The sequence below is a fragment of the Citrus sinensis genome, chromosome 8, assembly GCF_022201045.2.
Source record: "Citrus sinensis cultivar Valencia sweet orange chromosome 8, DVS_A1.0, whole genome shotgun sequence".
Taxonomy (NCBI): Eukaryota; Viridiplantae; Streptophyta; class Magnoliopsida; order Sapindales; family Rutaceae; genus Citrus; species Citrus sinensis.
The window spans coordinates 4,392,659-4,408,937 of NC_068563.1; the positions used below are offsets into that span (position 1 = coordinate 4,392,659).

The following is a 16,279-nucleotide window of genomic DNA, read 5'->3' on the forward strand; positions in this document are numbered from 1 at the left end:
GTGAAAATGATTCTGATTCTCTCTCCATCCACGTAATATTTTCAAAAATAGTCATAAATAATCAATCCTCACTTATACTATATTTGAACCAATTGAAATTGTGAGGCCCTCCTTTCCTTGCATAATCTGATTTTTGGCATCTCATCTACCTAAGTCTTTTTTTTTTTCTTTTTTTTATCCTTTTTCCTTTGATCAACGGAAATCTTAAAAAAAGAAAAATGGACGTTAACTGTTTTGTAATGCCATTTTCGAGGGTAAAAATGTCAATATATCTAGAACTTGAACTTTAAGATTACGTTTGGCACACAAGATTGGATTAGACTAATTATTAAGATTGGACTGGATTAGATTTAATTGAAATAAATTGGATTATATAATATTATCTTATGTTTGGTACAATATTGGATTGGACTATATTAAACTATTTTTGAATGAAATTAAATAGCCTTTAATTTGACATTTAAAAATAAATATGAACTATTTTTGAATATTTAATAATAAAATAATTATTAATATTAATTTAAAGGACAATTAATTAAGATTAAATATGCAGAAAATTAGTTATTGGGTAATCATAATTTTAATAAGCAAATATAAATTAGATTACGTTAAATTAAATTAAAAATTATTTAAACATTTGATTTAATTTTATTAAATATTTTAAATATATTTTATTTTATCAAAAAGTTAGCAAATTATATAAAAGCAACCAATTACTAGTATTATTAATTTTCATGATTAATTTTAACATAGTGACTATTAAATTAAATACTCATTAGATATTCAACTAATAATTAATTAAATAAACAATTATTTTTAAGTTAATTCTAACTAAATCCATGTTTTTATTAGGATTGTTAATTCCATGATTTTAAGAATAAATTCAAATTTAGTCACATAATCTAATCTAAAGTGGAGCTTACCAAACATAATATAAGTAACTAATTCTAAAATTAATTCAATCCTATATTTAATCATAGCTCCCAAACAAAACCTAAAAGGATTGTAGAGGGGTGCTAATAGCAGCTCTCTTACCTAAAATGAATTAGGCCCAATGGTTTCTCTCATCCAAGATCTTGTATTTACTATTATTATTAAAAAGGCCTGGAAACCTTACTCGTGACAACTCTGTCACAAAATTAACTTCTGCCAGGTCTGACCTAATTTGTTTTCTATTGATCATTCAGTGCACAAATAATCGAACACATGTCTAATGTTGGTGCGCAAAGTGCAATGGGAGCTAATGAAATTTTTTGAGCGGTTTTTTTTTTTAATATTCTTTTATTGGGATAACTATTTTTATTTATTATTGTTGCATTTGTGAACATTTCTTTATTTTTTTTCTTATAAGTTATGTGCTCTACAATTAGGGATGGCAATGGGGAGGGGAGGGGAGGGGAGGGGACCAATCTCTCTGTACCCATCCCCAATATTTTACATATGTCCCCGTCTCCGTCCCCGTCATAATTACTTGAGAGAATCTCTATCCCTCCCCGAATAATAACAGGGGATCCTCGATCCCCGAATAACTAATATATTTTTTGTTTTCAATTTTGAGTTAATCATATTAAAATAAAAAATTCAAATAAAAGTAAAGTTTGAAATATATCTTACATTAATATCCATTACAAAAGTCACATACATTAAATTAGTAAGTAACGCAACATGAAAGGGATACAAACTTCTTTTATAAACTATTATGAATAAATTAATAGTCTAATACAAAATTGTTACAAATAAAATCGAATTTAGATTCAAAATTAACTTTTTCAATGGTGGCGTGAGCACTTTATAAATGTGGACTAGTCCCTTTACAGCACAATAGTTAAGTCGGAGCAAATCAAGAGCAAATATTAGATTAAATTAGATTATATTAGATTAGATTAGATACTAAAATTGTGATTCGCTGTAGGCAATTATAACATCTAAAAATAAATAAAAAATAGATTTAAGTTTAAAACATTTAATTAATATTAAAATTAAAACAAACTTTTTGGGCTAATAGAATTTACCCGGTTTTTTTAATGTGCTAAATAAAAATTTAGGACTTTAATTAGTTAATTAGGCCTAAAAGTTTAATAATATAAATATTTTGATAGTTGTTATTTTTACCAATATTTATAATTTTACAATTCAAATTTTATTATTTATTTACTAGTAATTTTAAAAAATAAAAATAAAATTTGAAATTAAAATGGGGAAATGGGTAGGGGATGGGGATTCTACCTCATCCCCGTCCCCTCCCCGAATAAGAAATTGAGTAAAAAAATTTCTCTGTCCCTTTCTCGAATAAGAAATTTGGTATGAAATTATCCTCATACTCTCCCCGAATAGGGAAAATCCCCGAAGGTACCCGTCCCCGTGGCGATTTTTGTCATCCCTATCTACAATCCCGTTTTATTTCATATGACACGTGTTAATTAAAATTTCTCCCTAGGTAGAGTTCAGATTTTGGTTTAGTTAATGTTTTCAATTAAAACCATTAATGATAAAAATCTTATGATTCAATGAGAAAAAAAAAAATACTGCCTGTATATGTATCTTCACATATTTGTGAGCTTATAAAAATCTCTTTAATGTGATATTACTTTTAATTTCCATGTACATGCAATCTTGCTATCATGCAAATCAAATTTTCTAGATTAAAGTTTATTCACATCAGTGACAAAAAATTAACTCTATGATTTAATTTCCCCATTACCATGATGTTTATCTGCGCCATTATTATTGATTTTTTCCCTTTCTATCAGATTATTATTACTTTACAAATTCTTTAAAATTCGGATGAACATTTTTCTCCAGGGAAAAATTTGTTCACTAGCAAATGGTAAAATTTGATCCAATTCATGGTTTAGCTTGCTTTATTGCCGATTAATTATGTGATTTCAGTTGTCTCAATTTTTTTTTTCCTCCATTGAAACTCGATTGCAGGAACCGGATGAAATCAATGATATTGAATTGGCCACACAGCTTTATCTTCTTGATCTCAATGTAAAGGGAAAAGGGCATGGTGAAGTTGCTAACTGATCACTATTCTTTTTGGCAAATGAAAACATTAGCTAATTAATTAATTAATTAATCATTATATATATATGCAGTTGCAGATGAAGATGAAGAACTTGCTGGAGCTATTAAAGAAAGCCTCAAATCTTCTTCAAATTCAAAACACAGAGTGAGTTATCGGAAAATCAAGTTAAAATTTCTTATAAATTGAAGATTTTTTCACAACTAATTATTAACGAAAAGTTAATTTTACTTGAAATTTTTTAATATATGACTTCACATTAATTGATTATTCCAGGTCTTGGTTCACGTCTAGAGGAAGCTCGACTACAATAGATTGTGATATTTGCACTAAGGAGATAAGTATAGAGTATATAACATGTTAAATGGAGGGGAAAATGACCTGAAGACTCTCAAATTTTAAAAATAAATACATAAATAAACTCTCTCAAATTTGGTCACAGTAGTTGATGCTACGCATGATCCTTGTCCATTCACATTTTGCGAAACCAATCATGCCATCATGTAAATTTTAAAAAACATAATATGTTGGATATCCCAAACAAATGAAAAATATTTAACAATGATTTTTATGTGTCCATTTCAGAAATATTAGAAATCTAATTGTGCATTTGGGCCAGACTTGGGGGGTCTAAGTGTCATTTTTCTTAAATTAATTAGCCTCGGTTCAAATTTCGTTAGTACAGAAATATTATTACATTTTCAAACAGTTATAACCAAGTATGAATCATTGTAACCCTGAGTTTTGGAATCAGCATTTTTGCTACAAACCATTTCAGTGATGGGACTTCAGTTTGCTGTTGATGCGTTAGATCGAAGGTATATGTATATATAAAAACAAGTTTTTACTGAATTATAATTAATGTAATTTACGGTCCTTCGAAAACATGCATGAACGAGTAACATGATAGTAGGATCCACTTGATTTTTGCATTGTTTTAAGTTAACTGTAAGTTAAATTAATTGTAACTTAGCAAGATTTATAAAAAAAATATATATCTACTCTTCAAAAATTAAAAAGTTTTGTTTTTGACTTCATATTTAAAGCAAAATCTATACAATAAAATCTAAGATTCGAATCTTATTCACACCAGAGTTAATTTTAACAAAAATAAAATTTTCTACTTTGTGTAGCGATTGAACTTAAAATATTTTGATCTCAACGGTAGTCGAGCAATCTGTCCTGATTGTTATTCTACATCGATCAAATACACACAACAAATTGAACCTCTTCTAAATAATGTGCTGCAATTTTTCAGAAAAAAAAAAAAGGCATGGAAATTGAGGAGCAAGTTCCCGTTTTCTTGGTAACAACTAACAAGAATTGAGATGAGGAAACATACAAGCCAAGGAACAACCTGGGGTACCTATTTCAATAGGGTAATTTTTAGGGACCTCCCCTGAAGTTTGACGCATTGACATTTAAATAGAAAGTATATCCGTAATTACAGAGACCTCCCCTATAGTCTGTACTCAGTTTCCTTGACCGTGAGTTGACCAGTGATATGTCAAAAATACCCTTGATTCGAGAAAAGACCTAAACACCCTCAGTGCTAACTATCAAATTAATCATTACACTTTAACTCGCTTGGGAAATGAGGACTGGACATCAAATATTTATCAATTGTAAAAAGTAAAAAAATTACTAGGAAACTAGGGCTAGCGATAATATATAGTAAAATAAACTTTAAAAATTAAGTACCCTTAGTGCTAAATATCAAATTAATCATTATACTTTTAACACCCTTGGGAAATAAAAATTTGACATCAAATATTCATCAATTGTAAAAAGAAAAAAAAAATATCGTAGGGAAACTAGGGCTAGCAATACTATACAGTGAAATAAAATTTAGAAATTTAACATAATACAACAATTCAAAATCAAATTTGGTATATCCAATAGATAACAACCTATTGTTAACATTTGTTTAATTCCATTGATCATTAAAGTGCTCTTAGTCACACCGATTTTTTCAACCATCTCCTTTGATTCAAGAATTCAATCTCCACCACTAACTTCAACCGTTGCCCTTTCCTCTTCTATTTCTTTGTGACGTATAGCTACCTTATTTTTCAGATTTTAGCATATTCTGTCTTTTTTCCTTCCAACTATTCCTGCCAATTACTAGATGTGCTAAAGATGAAATTGGAAGTAAAACAACAAAAGAAAAAAAGAATCTAGAATAAGAAGATAGGTTACCTCAATCTTTTTCATTTGGGCTTACAAAATTCCTTCTTGCTATTTTCGAATGTAGCAAAGGCTGAGAGCTTTTTTGCCTTGATCAACATTTTCAACACAATTGATTCAATTTCTAACACATGTTATGATTAGCTCTTAACTTGACAAATCCAGATAGCTAAGGTCTGAAAGTAACAAACAACATGCATCTTCTCCAATACATCAACAAATTGTTTTCATTTTTTTTTATGAACAATAAAATGCCAACCGTTCTCCTTCTCCAACACTTCATCCCATTTTCATTTTCAAACAATAAAAAAAAACCCAATCTATGATTAAAATAAAATAAAATAAAATATTATTTTGAAAAATAAAACATATTAAACCAAAAAAATTAAATCCAAAATTGTTTCAAAGACTAACCTTATTTGAATTCAAGTCAATAATAGTCATGTTCGACGCCGAATAGTCAGCTACTTTCACCTGACACTACCCTTAGGGCACCATCGATGCTTTTCTTGTTAATAAATCTAAGCTAAAGTTGCAGAACTTGGCAATAAAAATCATGATTTTTTTCATCTTCAAAGCATTTAGAGATGAGGAGTGTATGTGGGCCTTGGTTGATTGAAAGAGAAAATGGTTTTGTGATTAGTTAGGTTGATGAAAGAGAGCAAGCATTCTTCCATCCTCTAGTCAGTGATTACTGATTTTCATCGGGATTGTTTGAGTGTTTCAGTGGGTTTATCTTCAAGTTAACTTTTTACTTATTTCAATTTTAAATCTGGTTTTTACTAATTTACCCTCATATACTGACAATATACGAAACTGAGTACAGACGGTAGGGGAGGTCTCTGTAATTACGATCATACTTTCTATCTAAATGTCAATACATTAAACCTCAGGGGAGGTCCCTAAAAATTACCCTATTCCAATATATATTAATGATTTTATTTATTTCTTTTTGCATTATTTTACGTGGAAGGAGTTAATTAAAGTGATTATATTACTTCAATTATGCCAAAATAACAAACTACTATAAGAATTATTGAGGTGTAATACATTTATAGATTAACCAGAAAGAGATTTTTTTTTCTTTTTTGGTTTTTACTGCTTATAAATGATTTATGATTAAAATATTGGAGCCAAGACTATTCTTTCTTTTCATTTTTAGCATCCTATTGGATTCCATTCCAAATTAAAGTATCTATTTAAAACTGAATTACATATGTATTGACTTCTTACTCTGATTACAAAAGACCAAATTGAATTAATATTTAGAGATTTGGAGCTAGTACATGCATATGTTTGTATATTTTTTTTTAATGAGGGAAACATTCGAAATTTACTTCTCATGTGTGTTTGTGGGATCTATCATCATAAATTTTATTTAAACTATTATCTACTACTTGTGCAAATAGTTTGTTCATCCAAGTGTCATTGTATTTGGACTAACTCATAGACTTCCATATGGTAGTGTCAATCTCCGAAGAGTAACTTTATCTTTTTATTTTTTCTTCAATTTCTTGAATATGATATACATATGTAGATGTCATCTTATTCAAATGTTTGTAAACGAACTTGAAGTGAAACCATAACAAAACAAGGTTATTTTGTAACAATCAAATGATGCTTTGGATTAACTCCTCTTACATTTAACAAAGCTCCCTCATTTTGTCGAGGTTACTTTAGAAAAAAAATGTTGCTTTGGTTTAATTAAAGTTCAAGTACACATTCCATGCGATATATATATATATATATCATAAAAAAATTATAATTGTTGACGTGGATTTTAGTCAACCAGGAAATTAAATAAAGGACTATATAAAAAATATATTAAAAACAATTTTTCACTTTCATGTTCACATACTTACATGCTCACATACTCTCATACTCTCATCTAGTTGAGCATAATTGACTTATTAAACTCCTTACCGATCTTACATGCTCTCATGCTCCCATACTTTCATGATCTCATATTCACATTATTTATTTATTTATTTTTACTAACAAAAAGATTTCAGCAATATCACATTCTTTGGAATTTCCAAACATTGAAATTAGCAAGAAAGATCAGGGATCAACTAGAATGCCAAAAAGCAAGACACGGAATACCACAGAATCGAGAAACAGACGAGCTCACAAATGTGAATTACATATACAGGCAGAATGATATTAGCATAAGCCAACTAAACCTGGCTAAGGGGGAAACCAAGGTGTGTCAATTCACCTTATACAGAATGTGGGAAGGCTACTGTTCTTCAGGTTCTAGCTTTCTCCATAATGGCTTATTGGTTTTGACACCACTTTCATACCCGCTGCTATCACCTGATTCGCTTACACCCTTCTCCATCAACCTACCCTTAATACCATTATGCGGCGAGCGTCCATGTTCCCTTCCAGCTCTACGTTCATCTCGGAAAGGGAACTCTTTAGCTTCAAGCATGTTGAAGTCAACAAATTATTGGTTGCACCAACAATTGTAGAGAAGCAAAATCAAAATTGATTTTGTAGCCGAAAAGAAAGAATTGACCAAGGGGATGAATTTGAAAAATAATAATAATTAAAAATTATATTTTTAATTATTTTATTCTTTGCATAGTAATTCATTTCTCCTATAAATAGCTAAGGATTTCATTCATTTGAAATCATCCCAAAATTGTTAAGCTTATAAGTTTCTAAGCTTTTGAGAGAAGTGAGAGAAGTGTGTCTGATGAATTTATCTTTTCTGTAGAGGGAGAGTACTGGGTATATTTGGGTTTCTAGAAAGTGAGATTCGTTACTCAAATATTTGTACTCTATTAATTGTTAAATAAACAATTATTTTTTCTTGCCTTCGTGGATGTAGGTTTAATTACCGAACCACGTAATTCTTGTATCCTTTATTTTTCTATAATTATTTGGCGCGCTTGATTCCGCATTCCGCACACAACAAGTGGTATCAGAGCCGACAGTTCGTACTTAGGGGATACGGTATTGTTCACGCATACGGTACTATTCTTGTATACGATACTATTCACGTATACGGTACTGTTTACGAATACAGTGGAGACGACCATTTGTACTTGGGAGACAGTCTATTGTAAGTAGTGTGTATTTGTGCATGTCTAGGAAAGTTCTGTCAACAAAGGCGATAAGAGTCTAAGGATTCTGGTTTTTAATTGGGAACGAGTTCCCGTTCAGTCTCCTGAGAACTTTTCTAGTGCATTTATTCACGCGAAATTAACATCATATAGACTGTTTTTCAAGTGGAAATAGTTTGTTGAGAAAATGGTAAAGGGTGAAACTTTCAAAATTGGGGAGAGATCTACCGAGACTATTTCAGGAGATACTTCAGGTGGGAGGCGAGATTTGTCAAATCGCTATTTAGCACATGTTATAGGAGGTCAGAAGATCGATGTTGAAAAGTTTGATGGAAAAATCAACTTCGGCATGTGGAGGCGCGAAGTTATGGATGGCCTTATTCAAATCGATCTCGATATTGTTCTGAAAAATAAAAGACACTTGTATGATGAAGAAATTTGGGATCATATGAATGAAAAAGCTTGTGGTCAGATCAGATCTTGTTTGACCAAGGAGGTGAAATACTTGGTGAATGATGAAGAGTGTGCGATGACTTTGTGGAGTACATTGGAAGAGAAGTATTTGCTAAAAAGTTCTGAAAATCTCCTTCATGCAATGAGCCAAGTATATGGCTTTCGAATGAAGTCTGGGGTGTTAATGCACGATCATGTCTCAAGATTTCAAAAGTTACTTACTGATTTGAAGAATTTTGATGAAGATATTAAGGATGAAGTCAAGACTATGATTCTGTTACACTCACTACCAGAGGAATACAGTCATTTTGTGACTACCTTGATATATGAGAAAAGCGTGATCATCTTCAAAGATGTTTGCACAACATTGACTATCATCTTCAAAGATGTTTGCACAACATTGACTAACTTGGAGATTCGAAATAATAATAAAAATTATGAACGAGCATCGTCTGAAGCTTTGGTGAGTAGAGATTGGGTGATAGAGAAAAAGAAAAAGCGTGGTGGAAAGAATTCTCAATTCAACTCGAGAAGCAAAAATATAGCTCGAGACGAGTGTGCCTTTTGTCATGAAAAGGGCCATTGGAGGAAAGATTGTCCAAAGACTTAAAAGAGAAATGTGAAGAAACTAGCAGCAGCAAACATGGCACGAAAATATGAAGACTCTGATTATTCACTAAGTATTACTCCTGCAGCATACGTGGCTAGTTTGAGCGAGTGGATACTTAATACTGAAGCAACCTATCATTTGTGTCCCATTAAGGAATGGTTTACGGATTTCAGTAAATTGGAATCTGGTGCAATTATGATGGGGAATGATCAACCTTGTCGTACAATGGGGATAGGAACAATTCAACTCAAAATGTTTGATGGAATGATCAGAGAACTCAAAGAAGTTAGATTTGTTCCAACTTTAAAGAAAAATCTAATTTCTATGGGTGCTTTGGAAGCTAAAGGCTACAAGGTTACCATTAGAGATGACACAATGAAGTTTACACATGAGGTTATGGTGATTCTACAAGGGGTTCGATGTCACAATCTGTACTATTTGAAGGGAGGTACAACTAATGAAGCAAATGTTGTTGAGGTGCACAGTGATGTATAAGGACCAACCAAGATTGCATCAATTGGTGGAAGCCATTATTTTGTTACATTTACCGATGATTTCACTAGACGTGTGTGGGTGTACACCATGCGAGCAAAGGATGAGGTTCTAGAGATTTTCGTAAAATGAAAGAAATTGGTGGAGACTCAAACTGACAGAAAGATCAAAGTATTACGATATGATAATGGGGGTGAATATACTTCTGATCCATTCTTACAAGTATGCCAGAACGAGGGTATTAAAAGACATTTCACGGTGGGACATACTCCGCAGCAGAATGGTGTGGCTGAGCGTATGAATCGTACTTTACTGGAGAAGGTACGGTGTATGTTATATAATACTGATTTAGATAAAAAGTTTTGGATTGAAGTTGTGAGCTACGCAAGTCACTTGGTAAATCGATTGCCTTCTGCTGCAATTGGAGGTAAAACTCCTATGGAAATGTGGTCTGGAAAACATGCACAAGGCTATGATTCCCTTCGTATATTTGGGTGTCCAGCTTATTATCATGTCAAAGATGGTAAACTGGATCCTTGTGCTAAAAAAACTATCTTTGTGGGATTCAAAGGTGGAGTAAAGGGCTTCAAGCTTTGGGATCTCGAAGATAAAAAGTTTGTGTGTAGCAGAGATGTCACATTTGATGAAGTTTCAATGATGAAAGCTTCAAGTTCTCAGCAGGTGGAGAACAAGACCAAAGAGGTATTGCAGCGGGTTGAGTTTGATGCAACTCCATATGTACTAGTTAGTTCTACATCAGAGAATGGTTCAATTATGGAGGTGACACCTAGAGTTGAAGAAGAGGCTGTTTCTTTTGATGTCCTACAAAATGAAGAAACAATTGATGATGCAGATAGTGATGATTTTATAGCAACAAGAAGGCCAAGAAGAGAGATCAAGAAACCCGGATGGCTTACTAAAGACATGGTGGTATCCTATGCACTTCCAGTTATTGATGATGACATCCCCAACACTTTCGGTGAAGCATTACGCAGCAGTGAAAGCGATCAATGGAAGTTAGCCATGGAAGAAGAGATGAAATCTCTTCATCAAAACCAGACTTGGGAACTTGTAAAGTTACTAAAGGGGAAAATGGTTATTGGCAATAAATGGGTCTACACCAAAAAGCAAGGATCTCCGAATCAAATAACTCATCGATACAAGGCAAGGCTCGTGGCAAAAGGTTTTGCTCAAAAGGAAGGTATTGATTACAATGAAGTTTTCTCTCCAGTTGTAAAACATACTTTCATTCGTATCCTACTTGCTTTAGTTGCAGATTATAAGTTAGAGTTGGCTCAGTTGGATGTTAAGACGACGTTATTACATAGAGATTTGGAGGAGGAATCTATATGATTCAACCTTGTGGTTTCAAAGTTGCTGGAAAGGAGAATCATGTGTGTAGGTTGATTAAATCTTTATACGGACTGAAGCAGTCGCCAAGGCAGTGGTACAAAGATTTGATCAATTTATACAAGGACAGAAATTTACTAGAAGTGAACACGATCATTGTGTTTACTTCAGAAGACTGCTAGATGGAGCTTTCATCTATTTGTTACTCTATGTCAACGATATGCTTATAGCTTCAAAGAATAGAGATGAGATCGAAAGATTAAAGAAGCAGCTGGCTTTTGAGTTCGAGATGAAAGACTTGGGTGATGCACAGAGAATACTTGGGATGAAGATTCGTAGAGACAAGAAGAATGAGAGTGTATGATTGACTCAAGAGTTTTATTTGAAGAAAGTGCTAGAAAGATTCGGCATGGATGACAAAACTAAACTGGTATGTACACCTTTAGCTCTTCATTTCAAATTAAGCTATTCTTCATGTCCTAGATCTCAAGAGGAGCTCGATTACATGGTTCGTGTTCCATATGCTAGTGCTGTGGGTAGTCTTATGTATGCTATGGTATGCACAAGGCCCGATATATCTCAAGCAGTGAGCATGGTTAGTAGATACATGCACAATCCGAGTAAAAATTAATGGCTTATGGTAAAGTGGATTCTCCGATATCTGTATGGGACAGCTGATGTTGGGTTATTGTTCAAGAAGGATTGTGGTCGACAATGTGTTGGGTATTGTGATTCTGATTTCGCTGGAGACCTTGACAAGCGAAGATCAACAACGGGTTACGTATTCACATTGGGTGGAGGTCTGGTTAGCTTGAGGTCAATTTTGCAATCGACAATTGCTCTGTCTACTACGGAAGCAGAGTATATGACAGCAACTGAAGCTGTAAAATAAGCTATCTGGTTGAAAGGCTTGTTAGGTGATTTGGGAGTAATCCAGGACAACATTGCGGTCTTCTGTGATAATCAAAGTGCAATATTCCTTACGAAGAATCAAACATATCACGCTCGGACGAAGCACATAGATGTGAAATATCATTATGTGAGAGAGATTATCGAGAGTGGTGTTATGTTGTTGAGAAAGATCGATACCAAAGATAATCCATCAGATATGTTAACGAAAGTAGTTTCTGGAGTTAAGTTTCAACATTACTTGAAACTAATTCAAATCCTTCGATTGTGTTAAGATATATCCTTCGAAAATTTTGAACTACGGTTGGCTTGATCCCAAATTTTGGGTACGTAGGCAGTCATAGAGATGCAGCCACTTTGGGGATGATGGCTCGTTAGTAGTCGGCTCAGATTTGAAAATTTTTCGCCGAGGTGGAGATTTGTTGAAGTCAACAAATTGTTGGTTGCACCAACAATTGTAGAGAAGCAAAATCAAAATTGATTTTGTAGCCGAAAAAAAAGAATTGACAAAGGGGATGAATTTGAAAAATAATAATAATTAAAAATTATATTTTTAATTATTTTATTCTTTGCATAGTAATTCATTCCTCCTATAAATAGCTAAGGATTTCATTCATTTGACATCATCCCAAAATTATTAAGCTTATAAGTTTTTAAACTTTTGAGAGAAGTGAGAGAAGTATGTCTCGGGAATTTATCTTTCCTGCAGAGGGAGAGTACTTGGTATATTTGGGTTTCTGGGAAGTGAGATTTATTACTCAAATATTTGTACTCTATTAATTGTTAAATAAACAATTATTCTTTCTTGCCTCCGTGGATGTAGGTTTAATTACCAAACCACGTAATTCTTATGTCCTTTATTTTTCTATAATTATTTGGCGCGCTTGATTCCACATTCCGCGCACAACAAAGCATATGTATCACATGCCCCATCTTTGGCCTCTTGTGAGCATTTGGGTCCACACAGCGTGAAGCTACTAAAAGAGCACACTTTAATGCCCTTGAAGAAGGCTTCTCTTGCAACCTAGGATCCAAAACACCCTCTGCGTTGCCATTTGTGACCATTGTTTTAAGCCACTCAAATAAATTCTCCTGAAATTGGAACTCCCCTGGAGGGCGACTATAATCCACTGGATTTCTACCAAAAATTACTTCCATGATAAGGATACCAAAACTGTATACATCGCTTCTTTCATTCAACATCCCAGTGCTAGCATATTCTGGAGCCACATACCCAAATGTTCCCATCACACGAGTTGTTGCGTAGGTCCTCTCTGCGCCAAAAGCTTTGCTAGGCCAAAGTCGGATAATTTCGGATTCCACTGCTTATCAAGCAAAATGTTGCTTGACTTGATATCACGGTGAACAACCTTTGGTTCAAGCCCCTCATGCAGGTATGTCAGCCCTTTGGCCGTTCCAAGTATTATATGTTGGGGAAAGATCAATTTTTTAAATTTTTTATAAAACATTTTTAAGATCGCTCTCATATAATATATAAGAATTTGTAATCTAGAAATCGTACCTTAAAAATCCAATTTAGATTTTTCCGCTGAAGTGATTTAGGCTCCCAGATCACGATCCGTCACTACCACGCCTATTAGATCACGATTCGTCACCACCATGCTTGTTAGATCACGAACTGTCGCCAATGATCTTCCAGATTATGACTCAGGTTTTATCTGTACTTAACGTGTGGGCGCCTTGATCACTACCAAAGCAACTAGCACGAGAAAATTTTTCTCTCTTTTTCTTTGATCTGTATAAAGTGGCTGCTCTCTTTTTCTTTAGAGAAAAATAAGTATTTTATATCTCTCTTTAGTGAAAATTCTAGGCTCCAAATAATCAAAAACAAAACTCACGTTACTTGCTTTTTCTATAGGGGACCCACCTGGTAAAATAACATAAGGCCCCTTACACACAAGCTAATTAAATTGAGCCTCCCGCTAAATGATATATTTAGGCTTTTGACCCAAATAGCTAGTTATCTTGCTTATTAATCCAGAAGTGGTGCAATCAATTAAATGAGCTAACCCAGGGATCATTTGGGAACATACAATAGTGGCTACAATAATTAGGCCTGTAATTAAACTAACCCAATTATTTAATTCCAAATCTACTCCACTAAAAGATTGGAACTGACTTCCATAATTGTATGCTTGAATAATAATTCGTCCCAAGCCACATTGATTTCTTTACTTCACAATCCTTTGTACCACATCGTTAATTAAATTGATATCTCAACTGTCTAATCAATTTAATAATATCTTATTCCTTGATACTTATTGATTTTCTCTAATGATCATTTTCAACATACTAAATATGTTGACACACTCTGGTAAGAGAATTCTATGATCAAGTGCCGAAAACCCATCAAGAGATGTGTTGTACAAATTCTATATTGTTAATCTATAATTCCAATACTCATAAATGATCCCACCAAGATACCGGGTAATCTAGACTACAAGTATGTGTCATGCCCATTAGTAACTCAAATGGAATAACAATTACAATCATGAAATCATAATTAACTCAAGATTAAGATTACAGTAAAATCAATGCCTATGAGATTTAATAAGTCTGACAATTATTACAAAGTTAATTAAATCTCATATGTGATCCTGTTCAATGTAGTCGTACTACATCAATAAATTCATACATGATTAAGACAAATCATTCAATGAATTTATTACAGTCTATACCTAAATAAAGTCTCCAACTTTATTTATCAACTGCGAATTAAATTTATTTAATCATAAGATAACTTGTATTTATGTCTTCTGTGAATCTACATGGTGATCACATAAATACATATAATATGATTAAATGGACTTTAATAAAAATATTAATGCAATTAAGATATTTGAATAAAATACCTCATTAATTTTATTAATCAGAAAAAATATTTATTACAATTAAATAAATACATATGTTTTTAAAGAGCATATTTTTCCAACATTATATTCATCCGAATCTCCCATGTAAGAGGGCTGTGTGGCCCCACATCTCCATGAAGCCATTGTTCCAAGTTGCCATTGTCAACGTATTCATTAACAAGCATCCTATGAGCTCCTTCAGCACAATAACCTAACAATCTCACCAAATTCTTATGTCGGACACGTCCAATTGCTTCCACTTCAACCTTAAACTCCTTCTCAGCTTGTCCCCTGTTGTTAAGCAAATTCTTAACAGCAATATTGGTGTTATCCTCTTAACACGCCACGGTAAACAATTCCATAACCACCTTCACCAATCACATTCTCATCAGCAAACCCATTAGTGAACACCTCAAGCTCTCTCAAAGTATACCAAATGCCCCATCCCAGGTGTGAAACCTCCGGCGCAATTGCCGCAGCCATCGTCTGATCACCGCACCCGTGATGCGACCCGGCGGTAAGCAATCCGGTGGTCTTTTCCTATTTGGATGTGAATTCTGTTGCGGCCGCTAACGGGGCTGTCTTCAACCAAAATTGGCTCCGGTTCGGGTGACGGCTCAGGATTTGGCGCGGAATGAGGTTTACAGTTGGAGATCGAGTTGGAGTCCAGGTCGATTCGGATTTCTTGAATTTCTTTGGAGATGTTTGGAATTGTTGGGTTGCCGCTGCTGCTGTTGTAGTTGTTGCAGAGAGAGGACGACTTGGTAGCGTTGAGCTGTCGTTTTGAGTTGTTGCTATTGCGTTTTGAAGTGAACCAAAGACATATGAGGAAGAGAACTAAAACTATTCCAGCTCCTACGCAAATACCAAGAACAACCCATATACGTAACCCGAAAATTGAGGTTCTCTTAGAGAGCTGATCGTTCAAGAACGAGTAACGAGACATTGCAGCAAAGCCCTTTGTGAGTCAAATTTCGGCTCCTAATTTCATGACAACAAGAAACAGAGAGACAGAGTGCGGTGTGTCGTATTTTGTTGGGACTAGCACTTGCTGCAGCGGGCAGAGATGATGTTGAATGAGGTCATTTTGTTTTGCGAGACAGAGCTGGCATGATGGGACCTCTAGAATGGCGATAAAACCCCATTACCCATTATTGTTTTTTTGTGACCTAAATGCATTTTTCTAATCCATGCACAGTGGAGTTTCTAGTCTCATGTTCACATTATTTGACTTGTTACATTTTTCCTTACAACAATATTAAAATATAATATTTTTTACAGCTAGTCTGCTAATGATATGTGTGTGTGT

At 33.6% G+C, this 16,279-nt stretch overlaps 1 protein-coding gene and 1 pseudogene across 1 annotated transcript; one reads left to right on the plus strand and one right to left on the minus strand.

Moving 5' to 3' along the window:
• Window positions 1–11,597: 11,597 nt before the first annotated feature.
• On the plus strand, window positions 11,598–12,080 carry LOC127899126 (secreted RxLR effector protein 161-like). The gene is made up of 2 exons (XM_052432099.1): window positions 11,598–11,744; window positions 11,835–12,080. The coding sequence occupies exons 1-2, from the start codon at window positions 11,598–11,600 to the stop codon at window positions 12,078–12,080; spliced, it is 393 nt and encodes a 130-aa protein (XP_052288059.1).
• An 842-nt stretch (window positions 12,081–12,922) lies between these two features.
• On the minus strand, window positions 12,923–16,177 carry LOC112499320 (probable serine/threonine-protein kinase At1g01540; annotated as a pseudogene).
• Between the last annotated feature and the right edge of the window lie 102 nt (window positions 16,178–16,279).